This window comes from Nicotiana tomentosiformis, chromosome 6 (assembly GCF_000390325.3).
Source record: "Nicotiana tomentosiformis chromosome 6, ASM39032v3, whole genome shotgun sequence".
Classification (NCBI taxonomy): domain Eukaryota; kingdom Viridiplantae; phylum Streptophyta; class Magnoliopsida; order Solanales; family Solanaceae; genus Nicotiana; species Nicotiana tomentosiformis.
Genome location: NC_090817.1, coordinates 80,195,601 through 80,218,784, shown reverse-complemented (window position 1 = coordinate 80,218,784; position 23,184 = coordinate 80,195,601). Strand labels below are relative to the sequence as shown.

General features: G+C 34.7%; 3 protein-coding genes across 3 annotated transcripts; all 3 read right to left on the bottom strand.

Moving 5' to 3' along the window:
• Positions 1-374: 374 nt before the first annotated feature.
• On the bottom strand, positions 375-2,791 carry LOC104089216 (transcription factor MYB119-like). The gene is made up of 3 exons (XM_009594060.3): positions 2,379-2,791; positions 2,098-2,224; positions 375-1,315 (listed from the first exon to the last, which is right to left on the bottom strand). Exons 1-3 carry the CDS (start codon positions 2,726-2,728, stop codon positions 473-475), a joined length of 1,320 nt encoding a protein of 439 aa, XP_009592355.1. The 5' UTR covers positions 2,729-2,791; the 3' UTR covers positions 375-472.
• Positions 2,792-7,593: 4,802 nt separating this feature from the next.
• LOC108943917 (uncharacterized mitochondrial protein AtMg00810-like) lies at positions 7,594-8,529 on the bottom strand. Its single transcript, XM_018768488.1, has 2 exons — positions 8,357-8,529; positions 7,594-8,242 (listed from the first exon to the last, which is right to left on the bottom strand). The coding sequence occupies exons 1-2, from the start codon at positions 8,527-8,529 to the stop codon at positions 7,594-7,596; spliced, it is 822 nt and encodes a 273-aa protein (XP_018624004.1).
• A 2,203-nt stretch (positions 8,530-10,732) lies between these two features.
• Positions 10,733-11,365, bottom strand: LOC138894274 (uncharacterized). The gene has a single exon (XM_070178958.1). The coding sequence runs from the start codon at positions 11,363-11,365 to the stop codon at positions 10,733-10,735; it is 633 nt and encodes a 210-aa protein (XP_070035059.1).
• Between the last annotated feature and the right edge of the window lie 11,819 nt (positions 11,366-23,184).

Genomic DNA, 23,184 nt, shown 5'->3' with positions numbered 1-23,184 from the left:
AATCTTCTAAGTATTTCCCTTCATTTTCAACTGAAAAAGGACAAAATCTTATAAGCTAAGGTTTCGTTGACGAGAATCAAAAAAGATAGCGAAAATCAGATGGAAACTAGAAAAAGAAGACAAAAACAATAAGAGAAAAGGGATAAAAAGCTATAGTTTGAGAATGACATAAAACTAGAATAGCAATTATGCAAGAACCTCAGTAACTGAAAACTAACACCTGGGACATTGAAATACGTACATAATGGTCGATCAATGGCTAAAATGAGAACCATTAAACATTTTTCAAAACATACCGACCAGAGATTATAATAATCTATCCATGATTAAAAAAAAACAGTAGAATATAAGAGTACAATTCCACCAGACCGTCTTAGCAAATCTCATTTATACAAAATGACTAAAATGTTGTATCACTTGAAACATGTCACCAAATTAAAGGACTAAACGAGAGACAACGTGGGTAGCATTATCAAAAGAAGGTATTGTTAAAGGTTCCTTGAGAAGATAAAACCATCTCCATCAAATCAACTTCCACCTTATTGTTTCCTCCAGAAGAGCAACCAGATGCTTGATTCATCATATAAGACGAACCATCTAGAAGGTACGAAAGGTAAATGTCAGGACAATAATAATGTTGATTAACCTCTTTGGTATTATAGTCAGGCATGTAATTCCCAACTTCGTCTGTGACCTTTTCTGTACTAGCAGTACTGTAACTCCCAACGTTACCCTTAGCCAGTGGAAAGGAATTGAATGCAGAAGAGATCATTGATGAGTTGTTGTCAAAAAGATTTTGAGTTTCTTTTGCCTCCTTGGAATGATCAATGGCTTTATTATCACATTGTATGAGTGAATTCTTTCCAAATAAATTTTGCATGAAGTTCATTTCTTCATCACATGTTTGATGAGTGATCAAAGATAGAGCATCATCATCAGTGTATGGTGGAGTCGCATTTGTGTTTGTACTATTACTCGGTGTGACGACTGTCGTGGCGGTGGAACTGCCACCACCAGAACCATCGCCACCGCCACCGTGGAACGGGGAGGCGGTGGGAGAAGAATCATCAGTGAAGTACACGCTTCTTATATAATCTTGGAGAACATTGGAGCCTTCTTTTTGGCCGCCATCTGCTTGATTTTTTCTCTTCTTATTTCTCCTTGAATTCATCCTTCTTTTCGTGGCATTCCAATGGTTCTTGATTGAATTTTGAGTCCTTCCAGGAATTCTCTTAGCAATTTCTGCCCATTTGTTTCCAAGTTGCTTATGTGTTTCCACTAACAGCAATTCTTCTTCTTCACTCCATGTATCTTTCTAAAAGAAAAAATATAGTAAATATAAATGAGAATGAAGATGTTCATAATTTACAAGAAAATCTATAACTTTTTTCAATGAGGTAGACTCACTTTTATAACAAATTTTGATGCTTTGTCAAAGAAAAGTTTCACTTGTCACGTGAAAATGGAGGATTGGAATCAGTCAAGCATTGCGAGAAGAATATTGAAATAAATATTAGTAGAAAAAACAAACTCTAAAAATGCCTTTTTGGAGGAAATCCTTGTGACCAAAAAGGTAAGAGCATAAAAGCTAATTAAGCAAATCGAAAAAGACATCTTCCACAAAAAACTTTAGGTCCAAGCTTTAATTCCCCACCAAAAAAAAAATCGAGAGAAAATCTTCAAACATCTGAAGTTCTATAGGTTACTTCTAGTCCTTAAAAAACATTAAGAAAAAATTGTTTTCTGATAGAGGGGGCATTCATTACCAAAAATAAAACAACTTCTTTCTAGGGGATAAAAACCACATAATTAAGGGGCTTGAAAATCTTTGGAAAAGTATTGGTTACTGGATCAGATAAAAATGGATGGTAATCTTAATGATTAAACATCACCCAAAATCTAGAGCGAATTTAGATGACCTTTGCAAGTATCTATTGAAAATTTAACACTTCTATTTGGTTAGAGACTAAAAATCACTTGATGAATACGCAGTTAGGGAAGTACAGTAGTAGAATAAATTAATAAAAGAATTTTAAAAAAAAAAACTTCAGAAGACGAGGGAAAATTATCAGAACAAAAAATAGAGGAAAAGAAAACCTTGATATCTGGATGGAAATGATTATGCCATCTCTCTCGACATTGTTTCCCTGCTCTAGCGTCCATCTTCTCAGCAATTTGAGCCCATTTCCTTTCTCCAAATTGTTTTACCAACCTAAGAAGTTTCCTTCATAATCCAAATTCCAAAAATAAAAAAATAAAAAATTATAGAACACTTCAGTTAATCTTAAGAATGGAAAAAAAAAAGAGAAAAGATATGAACTTCTGGAAGTAACAAAGAAAATTCATGTTATTTTTTTTGGACAAGTATATTATAGTACCTGTCTTCTTCATCAGTCCACTGACCCTTGACCAAATAATTTTTTGTTGAATTGCCTTCTTTTGCCTTTTTCCAACTCTCCCTTTTATTTTTTTGAACTGTTTTCGCGTCTTCTATTAACCCATTCTCATGTTCATTGAGAAAAAAACCTTCAATAAAGCTTGGGTCTGGTAAACTTATTGGCCAAGAAATCCCATTTGCATGGCTACTACTACTACTACTACTTGCATTTGCACCACTAAAAGGATAAAAATCATTTTCATGACTCAATAAGAACTTATCTATAGCAGTTAATGGCGGACTTGGTTTTGGTAAATTTTGATAGGGACGAAAAGCACTACCACTTTCCATGGAAAGGGAAGAAGAAAAACGGAATGTTTTCAGCAATGAAATTTGCTTTGAATAAAAGGAAAGTGTTTTAGTTTTCTTCTTGTTTTAGAAGATAGGGTCATGAGCTTTTAATACTATGGCTTGTATAGAGCAGCTGAGGGGCAACGACAACCGTTGATCTTAGAACTCATCCAACGGTTCAGAAAGGAGGTGGGCTAGCTATATGCCTCCTGAGCTTCCTCTTAGTGTCAACAATAGAAAGAAATGTGGAGAGATTAGTGCTGTCATTAATGAATTATCATTAATGCATCAATTTCTATAATTAAAAAAAAGTTTAATTACTTGTGGTGAATTCATTGAGAATTTCTTTTTGTTTTACTGACAATAATTAGATGCTAAACTACCTATTACATATATATATATATATATATATATATATATATATATATATATATATAGTTGAAATATTTTTAGAGGGACGGGTAAATTAAAAGTATCTTACTTAATAAGGTATTTGGTGCTCTTAATTTTCTGCCTAGTAATAGAGGGAATTATGGATGATTTAAGCTCCATATTAATAGCTCTGCATTACAACTAAATGCTTACTCATTTGGAGATAACAAGATGACCTCTATGCTTAAAATTAATCTCATTTTTTCTCCGGCTAGTCTTTTAGTACTGTTCATTATGCATCACGTTGAAAAGTCTAGGGTTTCAATATCATCAATCACTAACATAATTTGTTCTATTTTTGGACAACCATACCTACTACTACAAGAAGTGGCCATCCTTGAACTAGTTTTCTAGCACATTTTCATCTATGTAACTCATATTCTAGACATTGATAAAATTGTATTAAAAAGTCAAATTCAATTGAAATTACAAGATAATCATTACGATGTTTTCAAGAATGTGAGATGCTTGAGTCCGTGTCAAAAGGTGGTCTTATGCACGTAATATATATACACTTAGCGATTTACATCTAAATCTACATACCAAATTTAATGGATATCGAAAGCTACAGTAGGGAGCAGGGAAGAATGAATAAACATCGTAATTTTTTATTTAACAACTTCATAATATTCTTACTTGATTAATAATTTTCTGTAATCATAGGAGTATGTTTTTCTTCTTTAATTTGATAGTGTAAATAATGCATATAGTAACGACAGCTTAATAACATATATAAATGATACAGGAATGTTGCATGGAATGGCCAATAAGTTTAAAAAAAATTGCGTCATGAACGCAGAAAGTGTCTCGATTCTGCGTAAATGTATGGGGAAATTTCCATTGCTTTAACTCGCTATATGGCAATCTTTTTTTATTTTTTTGTCTTTGGTACAAACTAATAGTATAACTTGATTAAAAACATTTTAAAGAAAAATAAAGAACATTATCACTTCCCTAAAGAAACATGTAAATGGCAAATGGGCTGTTTGGGTTGTATTTGGGCTGGTCAGGATGGGTTGACTCATTAAATGTTGTTGGGTTTAAACCTCTTAGAGCTTAAAAGAGGGTAAATGGGAAATGGAGGTAAAAATGAAAATTTGATTTTCCCAATTTGGAGGAAGAAAAGACTTTTGATGGGTATATATATAATTGCTCTTCTTCTAGCTCTTAAAGAGTTGAGAAGAAGGCAAGCCTCGCGCCGTCATCATCGCTCGGCTTCGGCTTCCTCCGTTTTAATTTTCCCGTTATAATTTGAATTTGACGGTTTGCATAAATGGCCATTTTTATAAAACAACCATTTTAAGTTGCAGCCTTACCTGAAGAGTTGTAACTCTTCAGTATAACCCAACATTTTTTGGCTATAAATACATGAACACTCCCTTAGATTTTCCTTACGAAAAATTCTGAGGTCTCCTTATTCTTTCTGCATTGTTTTAACATAAAAGAAAACAGTAAGTGTGATTTACTACTGCTCTTTGAGTTCGTTGATCACTGGGGTTTGAAGTACCGCTACACCGGTGAGGTTATCCGTTTTATCCTGGGAGAAAATAATCCTAAACCTCAGGTACTAGGAGGGGATTAAGTTCCTTAATGAAACATTGTGAATTCAGTGGGCTCGGATTCATTTTCTGTTCTTCTACATTTCTGATTTTTTCATTGCTACTGCTTTTGAATATATTTTCGAATACAGAGATATAACAAATGTGTCATTGTCCAATCCTATCCAAGGTTCACTTAGGTCAAGATGGCTATAAGAGTTTTTTACACGCTAAGTCACTTATTTAAAATTATTTGTTTAAATAACATCACTTTTGATTTATTATAAAAATAGCAAATTCATTTACAAGTCTAGCACATTAAAGATTTAGAATTAAATGACTACAAAAATTTAAAATTCACTCATCCACAAATTAAGGGACCAATGTATACTTTCTCTCTCATCACCACTAACAATTTCTGTTTTCTCTTTATTATTCATCCATATCTCTTTATCAAATTCTCTCCAGGTCTCTCCTCACTCCTTCTAGGCACCACCATCCTTATTCCATGACAGTAGTTAGGTTCACCAAAATCAAATTATAAGTGAGAAATGGCACAAGCTTTCTCGCAAAGTTTTTGGCGAGAAAATAAGGCACTTATATAAATTATGAATTATACCATATATGTTATATATACAATATATTATTGGTATATATATTTATGTGTACCATTTGGTGGTAACTTATTTTACCGTACATGTTATATTCAAAATATATTATTGGAATATTTGTGTGTATTTTTCAAAATTAGAAGGTTTTATCGGTGTAAGTTTCTTACATTTATACATCTTTTATACGGGTTATAAAGTGATTGTACCCTAGATCCATATAGTATATTTTTTATATTGCGGGATTCAGTATTTAAGATTTATATAATATGTGATTTGGATTTATATATATTTATTTCAATTCAAATATATGTGATGTATACATAGGGTATAATTAGCACCTCATAGAGTTTTGAATATGAAAAACACAAAGCAAAACTAACAATGTAACTTTATATACCATATATATTTCTAGTATAAAATATTCAAATAATATTATTTATACCAATAATATTTTAATATATACTAAATAAAATAATTATTTAATATGCATATACCACTTACACATACGGTATGTGATAGCTATAGTGTCAATATTTCAACTATTTATCCAAGTATACTTCTTTATCCAAGTATAGTTGGAAGAGAGAGAAAAACTAAAAGCACATTCATAATCATTCTTGAATAGAGATAAAAGATAAGGAAAAGTCATTTATGAGTAGTGCGTGAAATCAATTGAGCTAAATATATAGCAATTTCCTAAAATCTAGTAACATGGGTAGGAGCTGTTACGAATTTTTATTATGAATGTAAATATGTAACTGCTAGAAATTTTAATTAAGTGCTACTGCTATGACTTTGTAAAAGTTTTTAAAATATTGCACAATTATTTTTTTTCTCGCTAAAATAATGGGTTGTAACCCAACCCGCCCAAATGAACTCAAATCTTTGTAATATTATCAACTTTAAAACAATCATATATATAAATTATCTTATGTTTTGGAATAAATGTCAATTCACGCTTAATGATTTATTTCCTCAATTTAGATTCAGAATTTTAATTCATAGTTCTTCATCTTATAATACTAACAAAGATCATAATAATAAAGAAGTAGTAAAATTAGAACTTCTCACCTACCCCAAACCCAAACCTCTTCCCCACCCTAAATAAAAATATTATTTAAAGTACTTTCTTTTAATGTTATATATAGAGTATTTTCTTTTTCATTTCAACAAAATGAATATTTTCTTTTTATGACGTAGAAAAAGCATTTTCTTTCATTTCAATAAAATAAGTAACTTTTTTTCATGATCCTGGAGTATGATTCTATGCTGGTCGTTGATATGGTCAGAGGAAGGAGCAAACCACCATGGCATATGTTGGACACTATTAACCAAATTCAAGGTATTAGAAGATAACCCACTTGTTCAGTCCAGCACTGTTACTACGGAGAGGCTAATCAGGTTACGGATGCCTTGGCCAAATGGAGTCTCCAAAATAATGATCTACTAATTTCTTCTTCTTCTTCTGATCTACCTCACTACGCTAAAGGTCCATATAGAATGGACTCCTTTGAAATGGTTTCATTCAGGCACAAGCACAAGAGGTTTGCGTTTTCTTGATCTATTTGAATTGTAAAGGCTATGTAAGTACACCTTATTTTTGTGAAGTTTTGCACATAGCCTTTTTCGTAGATGTCTGCTAACTGATGCAATCTTACATAGTGGTAGAAGATAGATGTTTCGGAATTGGTTTAATCCAGTCCAGTGTGTACTTTGTTATAAATTCTACACAATTTATCATAAACAACACGCATGCGAACTAACAATGTTGAAGAAGAAGAGGAGAAGAAATGGGAGATGCAGAAAGTGAGATGGAGAAGAAGAGCTGAAAGTGTTATTTCATATGTCTAGTACACGTGAGTGTAGTCCCCTTTATACACCATATGGCCTACTCTAACTAACCATTCTTATTTATACTTTAGTCCCTCAACTAGTTACTTAGTACACCTCAGTCTAGTCACTATAACAATACTCCCCTTCAAGCTGGGGGGTGAAACACATTGAGCACCCCAAACTTGGACAGAAGAAAATGGTATTGTGATAAACCCAAGCCTTTGTTCATGAGATCAGCCAGCTTCAAACTGGTAGAGATGTATTGTGGTGCCAACTTCCCATTCTTGATCTTCTTTAGAACAAAATGACAATTGATCTCGATATGCTTAGTGTGTTCATGGAATATAGGATTAGCAGCTATTTGCATGGTTGCTTTACTATCACAGTATAAAGACACCGGCTGCTGAATCTGAACCTGTAGTTCCTTAAGCAATCCTAAGAACCATGTGATTTATGCTGCTGCTGCTGCTAAACTTCTGTACTCTGCTTCGGCTGAGCTTTGACTGACAGTTTGTTGCTTCTTTGACTTCCATGAAAGTAAAGAATCTCCCAGTTTGATGACATACCATGTGACAGATCTCCTGGTATTAGGACATGAGGCCCAGTCTGAATCACAATAAGCAGACAATGTATCTATGGGCCATGTCCCTAGCAAAATACCAAGGCATGGTGCTACCTTTACATATCTCACCACTCGCAATGTTGCATCCCAATGAGATTGTTTGGGATGTTGCATGAACTGACTAAGTACCTGGACTGCAAAACTGAGATTTGGCCTGGTGATGGTCAAGTAGAGCAACTTACCAATAAGTTTCTGATAGCTCCCTATGTCCTCAAGTTCTTCATCTCCATTTACCCCTACATGCTTGTTATATTCAACAGTGGTCAACTTCTGGTTAAGCTCTATTGGGGTGGAGATTGATTTAGCTCCTGCAAGCCCAACTTCTGATATCAACTGAAGTGCATACTTTCTTTGCGTGAGCAAGATCCTTTTCCTTGATCGTAGAACCTCAATACCAAAGAAATATCTTAGCTCCCCTAGATCCTTAGCTTTAAAGGAATTGTGTAGTGTCTGTTTGACTTCATCTATCAGTTCTGCACTGCTCCCAGTGATAAGCAAGTCATCCACATACACTAAGATAACAACAATGTCAGATTTTGTGTTCTTAGTAAAGAGTGAATGATCATGAGCGCTCTGATGATATACTACTTACACAAAAGCCTCAGTCAATTTGATGTTCCATTGCCTTGAAGCCTGCTTAAGACCATATAGTGATTTAAGTAGTTTGCAGACCTTATACTCCCATTGTCTCTGGAAACCATGTGGCAGTTCCATGTAGACATCTTCATAAAGATCCCCTTGCAAGAAAGCATTATTGACATCCATTTGAAACAAATTCCATCATATAGAGGCTGCTATGGTAATGACTGTTCTCACAGTAACCATTTTGGCTACAGGAGAGAAGGTCTCATGATAGTCCAATCCTTCTTGTTGTGTATAACCTTTTGCCACTAACCAAGCCTTGTATCTTTCTACTTCCCCATTTGCCTTATACTTTATCTTAAACACCCATTTGGATCCTATGGCTATTTTTCCTGCAGGTAGGTCAACAATTTCCCATGTTGCATTGTCCTCAAGAGCTTTAATCTCTTGTGACATTGCTTTTACCCAGTTTTTATCCTAGCAAGCTTCTTTGAAGTTCTTTGGTTCAGTTGTTGCATAGAACACACCCAAATAGGCCTTGTAATTGGCTTACAAATGAGAGTAGGACACAGTGTTTGAGATATAATGAGGATGATTCTGAGTGTTTGAGGTTGTAACATAGTCTTTCAGCCATATGGAAGGTCTTGCAATACTGCTAGATTTCCTGACACCAGCTTCCTCAGTAAGTACTTGCTCCATATGTGATTAGCTTGTGTCTGGATTTGTGACTAGTTGCAATCCAACTTGTTCTATAGGCTGGTGAACATCAGAAGTATCAACTGAATCCACTGTGTTCTCAATGGGTTCCAGTGTCTGAGTGTCTGTTGCAGCTGTTGATTCCATGGCTGGTGCAGGTGAGACATGATCATGGGCAGGTTCAATTTGATCATGGGTTGTAGAGAAGTTTGAGTCTTCATTGGTTGCATGTTCCTCACTAGAAGAACCCTGCACAATTGTTCAAGCAGAAGGTCATTTGTGACAGGATGTTCAGCACATGAAAATATGTCTTCGGTGATCTGAGTTCCTTCCCTGAAAGGAAACACTTGTTATCTGAATGAGACATCTCTACTAATGAACGCTCTTCTGCTATCTAAATAATACAACATGTACCCTTTTTGTATTTCTAGGTATCCTATAAGGACTGACTTTCTTGCTCTTGGAGCAAACTTGTCACCACCAGGCAAGTTACTTGCAAAACACAAACAACCAAACACCCTTAAGTGTTCTATCTTTACTAGTTTGTTATGCAGCACTTCATATGGACACTTCCCTTACAGCACTTCTGTGGGTAGCTTATTAATCAAATATGATGTTGTTCTTATACAATCACCCCAAAATCTCATTGGACTGAACTTTGGAACATCAGTGCCCTTACAACTTCTAGGATATGTCTATGCTTTCTTTCCACTGTGCTATTTTGTTGAGGTGTATATGGACAGCTACTCTGATGTATAATTTCCAAAGATGTCAATAAATCATTGCACTGAGAATTAAAGAATTCACTACCATTATCTGACCTCAACACTTTCACAGTTATACCAAACTGATTCTTTATCATAGCAAGAAAGTTTTTTATTACAACTAGCACTTCACACTTTGATTGAATCAAATATATCCAGGTATATCTACTGTAGTCATCCACAATGGTAACAAAGTAATGCTTTCTATCATATGTGGACACTCTATGGGGGGCCCAAACATCTAGGTGAACAAGCTGAAAAGAACTATTAGAGCTTGTATTATTTGAAGAAAACTTTAACCTACATTGTCTAGCTAATGGACAAACATGACAATTCTCTTGCACCTGCATATCCACCTTATTCTTTAACTCGGGAATATGTTGCATTGACTTCAATTATGCATGTCCTAACCTCAGGTGCCAGATTTCACTTTCTGCTCCTTTGTTCATAAAGAAACCTGTTGCAGCTACTGTTATATTCTCCTTTAGCAGATACTATCTATTGTGCTCTCTACCAATCCCTATCACCCTGCCACTGTAAAGATCCTGAAACATACAGAAATTAGAAAAGAATGTGGTTGAGCAACTGAGATCTTTGGTGAGTTTTGATACTGACAACAGATTAAATTTAAAATCTGGTACATATAAGATATTTTTAACTGTCTTATTCCCTAGTATAGATGCTTCTCCATTGTGTATTATTTGTGCCTTATTTCCTGTGGGTAATTGTACTTCATTCCTTCCTTGATCATCAGTTCTTCTCATACTACTCAGAATATCTTTACAATATATGACATGATGAGTTGCTCCTGTGTCTATCACCCAATCACATATACCTGCATTTGCTAGCAAGGAAATTATACATGTCATGTTTGTGGAACATTCTGGTGTTGCTGGTTTTGACAAAAGCTTGACAAGTTGTTTGTATTATTCTTCTGTGAAGAATTGTTTATTCCCCTGCACTTGCACAGCTTTTTCCCTGCCTTCCTTATTGTTTACATTCACACTGTTGGTATAAACCTTTCCTCCTCCAGTCTGATTTTTTCTCTTGCTTTTGAAATCAGCTGGATTGCCAATTATCTTAAAACAGTTTTCCTTAAGGTGGCCTTTGTATCCACAATGCTCAAAAATGATCCTTGGCCTTTTACCTTTAAAGTCTTGACCCCGTTCCTCTAGCATGGTGAGTGGTTCCCTATGTGTATCAACCACACCTAAGGACCTTTGACTCTCTTCCTGAGTAACTATTACATACGCTTTATTAACAGTTACTACAGGTCTTTTTGCTAGTACATTACTCCTTATGTTACTATAGCTTTCATTTAAGCCCATAAGAAACTGCAGCAAACGTTGTGACCTTAAATGTTCAACTGAAGGTCTAGCCTCCTCACAATCACATGAGGACAGAGGCACTAATACATCAAGTTCATCCCACAAATCCTTCATTTTAGAGAAATAGGTAGTTACAGAGTCAGTACATTTTCTTAATGTTACTATGGTTGTCCAAAGGTGATAGATTCTAGTAAGATCTGATCTATCAAACCTCTCCTGAAAATACTCCATACTTTTCTCGCATTTGAAGAAAAGACAATGCTTGGCATCAACTCACTCGATACAGTGCTTCCAATCGATGACAAAACGATTGCATTGCATTTTTTTCACTGCTCTGCCAATTCGCCTCTATACATGCTCTTCACACAAGTTTCGTCCACAAACCCCAGTTTACTCTTTCCCCGGAATGCCAATTTCATCGCCCTGCTCCACAACGCATAATTTTCGGGCCCTGTGAGCTTGAGCGATATTAGGACAAGTCCAGGAGCATCTGAGGGTTACAAAAATAGCGGATGATTATGATCTAGTGAGGCGACCTCATTTCCAGCTATCGCTGATCAGATCGGAGTTCCGTCGAGTTTCGATTCTATAAATTTCTTCCTAATTCTGATGAATCTATGATCGCCGCTCTGATACCATGATAAATCCTACACAATTCATCAAAAACAACACACATGCGAGCTAACAATGTTGAAGAAGAAGAGGAGAAGAAATGGGAGATGCAGAAAGTGAGATGGAGAAAAAGAGCTGAAAGTGTTATTTCATATGTCTAGTACACGTGAGTGTGGTCCCCTTTATACACCACATGACCTACTCTAACTAGCCATTCTTATTTACACTTTAGTCCCTCAACTAGTTACTAATACACCTCAGTCTAGTCTCTATAACAATACTTTGAAGGTTGATTTGAATGATATAAGAAAGGGTCTCGCCGCCCGACGGCGAAATTACTTTTAAAAAAAGTACTTTCTTTTCATGATATAGAAAAAGTATATTCTTGTTCACAAAATGAATACTTTATTTTCATGTTGTAGAAAAGGTATTTTCTTTTGCTTCAACAAAAAGAGTACTTTCTTTTCATGATATAGAAAAAGTATTTTTTTTTTTCACATAATGAGTAATTTCTTTTTCTGTTGTAGAAAAAGTATTTTTTTTATTTCAACAAAAAAAATATTTGTTTTTCATGTTGTAGAAAGAATATTTTCTTTCATTTCAATAAAATGAGTACTTTCATTTATTTTATTGTGATACCTAAAAATAGCTCAGTATCCGTCCTTTATTGTATTGATATAAATTTTATTTATTATTTTTTCTGTTGTGATAATGTATTATTTTCAGTTTTTTTTTCTCATATTTGATGATTAGTTTTGTCAACAACAGTTAGTTAAATAAATCATTCGACGTCATAAAAGAAAATACTCATTTTATTGAAATGAAAGAAATATTTTTTCTACGTCATGAAAAGAAAATACTCATTTTGTTAAAATGAAAGAAAATATTTTTTCTACATCATTAAAAAAAAAGTAATCTAAATAATATTCTCATATATTTAGGGTGTGGTCGAGGGTAGGGGTGGGTTGGGTTAGAGTGGGGGTGAGGTGGGGATAGGGAGTGGGGGTAGGGGAGGTGGGTGGGTGGGTGGGGAAGGGGTTGGTGAAGATGGGAAAGGTTGAAAAAGAGTATAGGAAAATGTCCCTTCTCTTGATAAAGAGAAATATTTTCTCCAATTGAAGAAAAATGAGTTCATAAAGAAAATATTTTTCAAACATTTAAATCAACCAAATATGGAAAAATTAGAAAATATTTTCCAAAACATGGGTCAAGGTAGAACTCTAAGATTGAGCATTTCTCTGGGTCAAGGTTGGGCATCATCATGGGTCCATTTGGGCTGAAATTTTTGATGGGTTAACTTGGCTAGCCCAGAACAACCCATTTTTAAAATCGCTCTAACCCAAACCCATTAAAGCTTGAGCGGATTTGTGATCAAAATTATGGCGATCCGTCAGAATTTCTAGCCAAATCATGATAATCAACATAATATGATATGTATAAATATGATAATTACCAGGATTTTACCACAAATATGGTGATCATGTATAAATATGGAAATCATCCATAAGATGCTGTACTATTGGGTAAGACTTGCGCTTACAATAATTATGGTTTCTGGTCAAATTCTGACGGATCGCCAGAATTTTGATCACAAATCCTAATAAATTGCCGTAACTTGCCACAAAATTCCGGCAGTCGTGATAATTGTTATGCAGAAATTTATTATCATATTTTACTTCAAATTGGTCCAAATCAACTCTAAATGACTAAAAATTCCATATGCAATATTAGAATATCAATCCCAATAATTTTCAATAGTTAGATTCAACCTGAACTTTTCAAAAATCAATTGGCGTACTATGTCTTACTCAACAAGATTCGTTTCAAGCTCGACAAAACCCAATATTGATGATTTTTAATTTTCTCCAACCAAATCAAATTTGAATATAAGCTCAATGGAACATTATCACCTTCAATTAATATGCAATGAATCTTTAATTTTCTATTAGACGTATCTATTAATCTTCAATTTTAATTGTATAATCATAATTTATTGAAAGATAGAGGAGGAGAAGAAGATGGAGAAGAGAAGGGAGGAGGAGAAGACAAAGAAAATTTTGGCAGAAGCCTAAAAAGAATTGTTTTTATTAATGGGTCAAAACCTAAATGGTGGTCGTAAAAAAGTCTATCCAGTGTAAAAACTTGGCTAAAATACTTATTACATACCACGTCTCTATGTTTTTCTCATAATTCAAATGTGAGATCAACTTTATCAAGTTGCATTTGTAATATACTCCACTTGAATTTTATTTTTAGATATATTCTTCATTTCTTATACGCTATATGAGAGAACTTGCTTAATTTCTTTGCTTGTTGGTTACCAAGTCAAGGTGAAGGTGCATATACCTCATAGTCATGTCCAATTCCGATAAAAGAGAGGAAATAATTTTCCATAATCAGTTATTATTTAAAGAGAAAGAAAATAATTCTATAAAGATAGTCATGTTCCTGCAAAGTGAGAGAGAATGATTTTCATGACCAATTATAATAGGCAAAATACATAAGTAGCCACTTGAACTATACACCAAATCCATGTTACACACTTTCTGAGGACCAATATCATCTTACACACGCAACATTTCAAAATTAAATCTAGTACACATCAATTTTGCTACGTGACACGCGCGTGCTTAACAAAATGACTGAGGGCGTAAAACTTGAAAAATATTTTATCTAAATCCGTATTTAGTGCTACGTGTCAAAGTAATAACATTTTCCTTAGTTTTCCTTTTTTATCAAATGAAAATACCTTCCGCCTTTCCAAAACTACCAGTCCCACCACCCTTTCCTCACTTGTCTTCCCCAAATTCCCCTTTGTTTCATCTCTTCCCCCAAATTTCATCAAAACATCCAATCATTACATAATAAAAAAGGAATAGTTTTTCGTATTTCATGAGAATGAATAAAATTATAAGAGAAGAGTGGAGATTTTTTAACAATGGAGTTCTTTAATTCATGGAAACTTATGGTGCCAAAATGGTTAAAAGAAAATAGTTAACTACTCATATTATCCACTAAAAATGGGTTGGATAATGAACTTTTTAAAAACGGGTCAAATATGGATAAGAACCATATTATCCATTTAGAAAATGGATAACCAATGGGTAACCAATGGATAACTAATTAATAGGTTTAACTTTTACATATGTAAAGTCTCAAACTAGGGATTCTTCAAGTTTGGGAGATTAGGAATTCTCCCAAAAGTGATCATATTCAAGAAGTCATGGATAATATGGTTACCCATATTATCCGCCGGTTAACCCATTTTTTTATCCATATTAAATATGGGTCTGGTCGGATAATTTATCCATTTTTTCATTACCCGTTTTCGACCCGAAATATATCTGACCCGTCCGTTTGCCACTTCTAATGGAAACCAAAAATTAACTTTGATTTGCTTTGTTTGGTCGTAGTATTAGATCTGAAAATGGAGGAAGGAGAAGTTGTAATTTCAATATTCATCTCTTTCATTCTCGGATCTGAAAACGTTGTTGAAGTGATTATGATAATTGCATTCTTGGCTTCGTTTGTTGCCCTTGATTTTGCTCTTCTCTTCTGAGCTCCATATATTATTTTCGATAGATAGCAGATGATATTACTCTCCTCTTATATGCTCTATGGCCAAAGAGGAAGCTGATGGGAAGGGGGGTGCTTGGGGGAGATGACATAATATATATTTTTTAAATTTAATCAATTAAGATTTATTTTAAATATATGGAGTACTATTTATTTACAGATAAGTTATGAGTTATGACACGTATCACATTTTGATTGGCACGTGGATACAATCTCCAAACAAAAACTGGTCAAGAAAAAAGCGGTGTGTATTAGATACAATTTTGAAAGGTTACATGTGTAAGGTGATGGTGGTTCTTAGAAAGTGTATAACATTGATTTAGCCTATAGTTCAAATGGCTACTTATGTATTTTGCCATTATAATATGAACAAAAAAAATGGATCCTACAAGGATTTCATATTTTTTATTTATCGATTTTCAATTAAAAAAAATTATATATAACTAAAAGAACATTTATAATAGACCACAAACTAATCTCTCCCGAAAGTAAGCTATGTCCAAACATTTATATTAGAAGAGATTTACACACACATATATATATATATATATATATATATATATATATTCTCAATATTTAAGTTTTAATTTCATTACAAGTATAAAATAATATTTTATCAATATTTTCCCCGCAAAGTAGGACAGCCCTTCATAATTACATTAACGACAAATCCAATATGCAACTTACTATATAGTTCAGATATCCAAAACCCATGAAACACATATCAATTGAATGACCAGAGAATATTTACATGGAGGCTCGAGCAGAGTCGGCTACTGCCTCATTTCATTTGCATAATTATTCACAATTCCATCACAAACCGAGTCACGTCTATAACATTTTCTAACTAGTTTAAAAGCTTTATTGACAACTATTAAAAGACTTTGAAGCTTTGATTCAAAAATTTAATTTTGCGGATTTGTTATATGTTTGGATTGGGTGTTGTCACAAATAATTAAAAATATTTTTTGGAGTTTATACCTCAATTTTAAGAGAATTTGGTGAAGATCCGAGTGTACAAACGACATTCAAAATATAAAAGTTGTATAAAAATTATATGTAAATTATAGTTTTTGACAGGACGATGCACAAAAAATTATATTCAAGTTATAAATAAATTATAGATTTTGACAGAATTTGTATATATTTTGTCAAAAAAACTTAGTTACTTTCTGTAAATAACAAAAAAACTAGATAATTCGTGTAAATGAGTATAAAATTTCGTATATATATATATATATACGAAAAGGTCCCACTTGTGTGTCGGTTAGCCACTTCAGGCCCAGTTCTGAAACCAACTTGAAGATCAGTTAGAAGTGAAGCCCTTTTTACCCGTGTACAGAGCCTACTAAAGCCCAAAGTTCTTCTGGCTATCATTTGACGCCTTGATCATGGGAAGAAGCTAATATTTTATTACCCTCAATTGTTGTTAATTAAGTATATCCACCGAAATGAATTCATGCACGGCTAGAAATCTGCCAAAATTCATCCACACTATACGGATCGAAATCGGTCGGAAGAAAAAATCGACCGAAATCGGTCAAAAAATATATAAATTAGTCGCAAAAGTCAAATAAATTTTTTTACAAAAAGATACCGACCACTTTCTGTCGGAAAAAGTGTCCCACCATAAAGAAACATTGCTATGTCTCATACCTATAAATGTTTCGGCCGATATCGGTCGGAAATTGGTCAATCTTTGACCAAGACCTGGTCAGACTTGCATATTATCTGTCAAAAAATGTTTAATTAAAAACATTCAATTATACCCACCGAATTCGGTCGGAAACTTTGATTTATTTTTTTTCGTCCAGGCTCAAAAAAAAAATTCATAACAAAAAAATTTAAATTATTATGAATATACTGACCGATTTCGGTCGATATTAGTGGTTAAAAATGGTCAACCCCTTATAAATTATTGTTATTTATAATTTATATATATTTACCAACATAAATTGTATACACACATACATATTTGTATATGTGTAATAGATTTTTAATAGAGTGTATGATTTTATTTCATTTATGATAATTTACACTTACATACATATGACTAGCTTTGATGATTTATTCTCAACTGTTCATACTCGAATGCTTGATTGATAACTAAATAAGAAAATAATTCTTGGAGTTTAAGTGACTAGATGGTCTGGTATAATGAGTGACTAGATGCTCCAAGATGTGTACAATCGACACAGTCTTAGAATATTTTATTCTTGATCACCTTATTAGTACTTTGCCCGAATACTTCATCAGAGGATCAATTGAAAATTCAATTATATTCGATTAAAGAGGGACGAACAATTTAATGCCCTTCAAGGTCAGCTGGTCAATCTTCTTGCTAGTGGTGCTTTTTCGATTTCCGGTCTCGTGAGTTTTCCCCATATGCTAATCCTTCTCGTCGTGATCCTTCGAATCATGCCGACGATGAAGATTCTAGTAGTGGAGATGGAGATGATGTAGTACAAAATACTCATTGAATGATGTTTGAAATTTTAACTTGTGAAACGTTTTGTTGTTGGGTTTTTTGAAACTCTATAAATATTGTTAATATAATTTTGATAGTTGTTATTGTTGTTGTTATTGGTTGAATGGCAGCAATGTAGTGCTGCCATTATAGGTTATTGGTTGTTGGCAGGTGGTGCAGTTGTTAAACGGTTGTATTCTGCCAAAACTTTACCTAGAAAACCGACCGCATACAGACCGAAATCGGTCGGAAATGTTAAAATAAAATTTTCAAAAATTTAAAATTACCGACCGACTTCGGTCGGTATCAGCAATAATATTTTTTCAGGTTTTGAAATTACCGACCGAAATCGGTCGGAATTTTTGATTTTAAATTTAAAATATTTTAATAATACCGACTGATTTTTGTCAGAAATGTACAATTTTAAAAAAATAAACATTTAAAATTCCAATCGATATCGGTTGCTAATTTAAAAAATAATTAAAAATTATTTTCTAGAATACCGACTGAATTCGGTCGGTATATTTAGTTTGTGCCAGATTATTTGGCAAAAGTACGTTGAATTTACCGACCGACTACTGTCAGAAATATCGACCGTCTGCGGTCGCCAGACTTGAGTTAAAAAAAATCCTTTTAATAGGCGTCTTATACATTACTTACATACTTTACCTATGATTCCGTGAAGTGCCATGTTTCATTTTCTAGTTTTCTAGGCAATCGGAATTTACCTATTGTGGGCGGATAGGGCTATCTGTGGGCGGATCCATAATATCTGCATTCACCCGAAGACATAAATACTGAGACAAAATGCATAGCTACTTTGGTCAATTAATACAGATCGGGAAAAGGTTAAGACTAATATATATGAAAGGAACTCGACAATTTCCACTCGAAAGGTCAAAAAGCAAATTATGCTTTTCCATTTTGTGCTCGTGATATGTGTGTGTTCCTCTTAACTTTTCCAGAAAAGATGTGAGCGATGTTACCTACTTTCGTATCAAATCTACTTTTCTTTTGTTATGATGTGTTAAATCAGATCTATAAAATTATAGCTTAAATTAGTGATTGTTAGTATTTATCTTAGACTTGTAAAACACACTAAATATACCATAAAGATTGTCAAAAGTGCATTCCATGTCCATTCGAAGAAAACTTTTACTTTAAAAAAGAATTATATTGCGTTAAATGCAGCATGTATATGTTGAAGTTCAGGAGGCGAACAAAGCTACTAAATGATTGTTCAAACTGATAAACTATTGCCATGTCTATTGTTTTATAGAACTTGTAGATTAAGCTAATTATATAAACAATTACGTAGACCAAAAAAAAACAGTCGTTTTGCTCATTTTGTCGTACTCTCAAAGTATGTAGCACAAATGCACAATCCAGAAAGTTTTAGATGCCCGAAAGGGAAAACAATTGACACTCGCACACAATATCAAACTGAAATTCTAAAGAAAAGGCGAGTGTCAAGTGATAAAACGCCCGGTTGAGAGGGTGTTTGTCTGAAATTTGTATTTTTTTATTTATCTACGTGCTGTGCTTGGTTAAATTAAAGTGCTTAATTATAAGTCAAGTGCTCATAAACAAAAACAAAGACAAACATTTTGACCAAAATATTTAATTTTCTCTTATGAATTTCAGCTTATAAACATTTTAATTTTGACCAAAATATTTAACTTTCTCTCAAAATCCAATAATTTCAACGCTAGTGCGCAATCGAAGGACCTTTTTGCTTGATATTCCAATCACAACGATCATGAACAGTGCCGGCTGAAGGGGAAGCAACTGCTTTAGGCTCCAACTTATTGAGTCCCCAATAACTATTTATTATTAGTAGTTAGTGCCATCATCGTTTTTTGGTCATTGTTTCTTATAGTTCCTTCTATATCGGGGAACAAAGGAGAAATACAAAAAAGAAAGCTAACATTATCTGTAGATTTATCAACGATGATAAAACCATCTGTATGAAAGCAGAAAAATAAATTAGAGGGATGACAAAATAAAAGTCTTCGAAAGCTTTGATTTTGCATCTAGAAAAATAAATTTCAAATAAAAATATATATAAAAGATTTTTTTTTTTTTTTTAACAATGAACTTCTTATTAACGTTTGTCTTTAGGCCACCAACTTTCCTAAAACGCCCCTGATTATGAGAAAGAAATGAAACATCACAACAATCCCTAACACATCCTTATTAAGCTTAGCACACACCCCTCCCCCATGCAAACATCGATATATAATACAAATATGATGAAATATTATGTTTAAATGTAATGGAGTAATCCCTGTGAATGGAACAGTTATGTTGGTCCTTTTAAAGAATTAAAATGGACAAATCAGGGAAAGAAAGAGCTTAAAATGGGACTTATCATTTGAAGATTAGCAAACTAAAGATTTAAAGTATCTGATTGATATTGGAATTAGTAGAGATAAATAAACTTTACACTAAGACATTGTTCAAATGTGTGGTTCTAAACTCCTATATTATTTACCCGTAAAATGGTACAGTTAAATTTATACGTGATTTCTAGACAAGTGAATTAATTTGATCCTGAAATAATAAAATAATCGAAGAATTATGCAATACTTAGCCTTAGGATATAGACGAAACAGTAAAAGTAACAGTTCCGGGAACAGGATTTTCGGACGCAACAACGACGAAATCAAAAGAATAAGAAGATAAGATTGTATTGAGCTTTGTATAGAATGTAGTGTAAGTTTGCTAGAAAATTCGTCCTTTACAATGACAATTGATCTCACTATTTATAGCTATGAAGGAGGTCTTAGGATCGTGCCCTTCTTTAATGTCAATTATGAGGGGCATTGATGAAGATGTAACGGTGAACATAAATGTCAAATTCCCTGTAACGGGTAATTGCTCTTAATGCCATGGAGTATTCTCTATTAAATACTACCGGTCGAAGAGTATTTATCACATCTTTATGAGCGTTATTCTTTTCGGTGACAACCGAAACAGCTGCCTTTGGTCTTTGACCATTCCCCCGTCTTAGGTTCCACGTGTCCCTTTTTTGGATGGCCACGTGTCATAGCATATTTTACCCTATACAGATAGTTCCCTTGCTTTTCGGTGACATAACTTTGTGTTATCGGGAAGTTGGTAGAAATACTCTTTTGGCGAAAATTACTATAATTCTCTCTGAAGGCTTCTGACGGTTGATTAGACGCACGTCTCTCCGCATTTAATGCCCCGAACACGCGTCATCCTATGATTCAGCACAACTTTTGCCGATTATCGAGATAATAATGGCCATGAATTTGGCTACCAAAATATTTACTTATACGTATCAACTTACTCCCTTATACTTCATAATTTTTCAAGCTTCCCTTATCTAACTTGCTTCTTGCTCTTCATTTTTTCTCTAATTTTCTTCAAACGAAAAACATTCTCCTTCTTCCATACAGTGGCTTCTTTCTCAAAGCGTACCGATTTTCAAAAAGCAAGAACAAGGCCGAGGACTCTGCTCCTCCAACAGTGGGCTCCATAATCCCTAGAAGTCTTATTACCATAAAAGATTTCGAGGAGAAATTTCCTACTGCTAACTCTTGTACGCGGGCCGTTAGTAGGTATCCTTCTTCCATACACCCTTCCAGCATTCTTGCTATGAAGGAAGACTGTTGTTGCCATGACTTGGAAATTATTGCTCCTGATCTATCGGAGCAAGTCACCCTACCCAAGAAGGGTTTTACATATCTTTATACGTATCCCTTTTACTTTGGGTGCGTTCTCTTTGAGCGGAGAGCTTGACTCCGTGATTGCGGAGTTTTGTCTCCGTTATCAAGTGTGTTTGGCACAAGTCCTTCCGTGTGGAGGACGGTTGCTTGCCTTCGGCGTTTGTACCAGGAAACTGGGGAGGAGCTAACCTTAGCTCATATGATGAATCTCTATTCTCCCAAAATCTTCCGCGGGGGAATGATAAACCTCTGCAAGCATAGCCACTATACTTTGTTGTCTAGCATGGACGATGACAACAAACGTGGGTGGATGAAATGGTTTATTGTGGCCGCCACCAACGACATCATTCCGACAGTGGCTCCATCCTTTCCGGCCGCTTGGAACCGCACTCGTAATCTCTTTGTTTAGTATTTCCTTTTACTAAATATTTTTTTACAGCCGTATTGATCCTTCATCCTTCGTTTGTTTCAGCAACTCGATGGATCCCACCGGTGATTGAAGGTTTGGACCAGTGGGTACAAACGATTTTAGACGTTACGATGCCCAAGACTCGCTTGTGGAAAGAACTGGCCCCTAAATACGGGTGGAAGGCCAAGAATCATGGTAATTCAAACTCACATTGTTTCATTTTTTCATGTGAAGAACTTGATTGATCCCTTCTAACCTGTCTATGAAATTAGGTCTACCCGCGGGCTCTGTTGCTATTCCCGAGGAGGATGTCTTGGTTGATCATGCTGATACAATGAGGCTGCTTCAGGAGGCGCTTATTCGAACAGGTGGCTTCGGGCCTACTTCGGGAGAAAATGTTTCTTACGGAGTCCCCTACCAGAAGACAAACAACCGAAGAGAAGGTGCACGTCTACAGTCGGGGAAAAGAATAAGAGGGCGAGGACCGATGCTCCCAAGTCATCTCTGATAGCGATGATGACTTGACCTCTTTTCGGGCCGGTCATAGACACTGTGAAGATAGACGATGATGAATAATCTAGTGATAAGGGAGCTTCTCTTCAGAGAAGACAAAGATCCTCATCATCTCAACAGGATGCTCAACCTGTTGAAAGAGTTACACCAACCGAGGACGATGCCTCGGTACTTTGGGGAGAGTTTGATTTGGTAGATAATGTCAAATCCCATTTTCGGGCCCTATTGTTGTGCCCGTTACTGCAGGGCTAAGTACCGGGTCCCTTCCGCCTTTGGTTGGCGAGCATCTAACAACCAGCATTGCACTTGATGCAGCTGCTTCTCACTCTTCATCTCTATCAGCTTCATCTCCATCTTCGACAACACCAGCAACTGCTACATCACTTCCATCTTCATCCACTCTTCCACCAGCAATTGCTACATCATCTCCACCGGCCGCACCTGACCATGAAGAAGATGTTCCTCTTCCACAGTCCCCAGTTCATGGGAATTTGGAACAAAATTATGTTGCCCCTTCTAAATATCCACAAAAGAGTGGAATGTTACTCTTTCGGTCTCTACCAGGTGTAACTTGTTATCCCAGCTGGTGGAGCTTGCTAATTATCTGAAGCCTTTGGCTTCACAGAAATACTGGATAAAGATTCAAGCAGAGTGTTTGTTAAACAACGCCATGCACAACGCTGCAACGGTACGTTCCTTTCTTCCTTTTATTATTCCTTCTATTTTTGGTGTGAACATATCCTCAATTTTACCGTTCTTACTTTGTAGGCCAACTTTC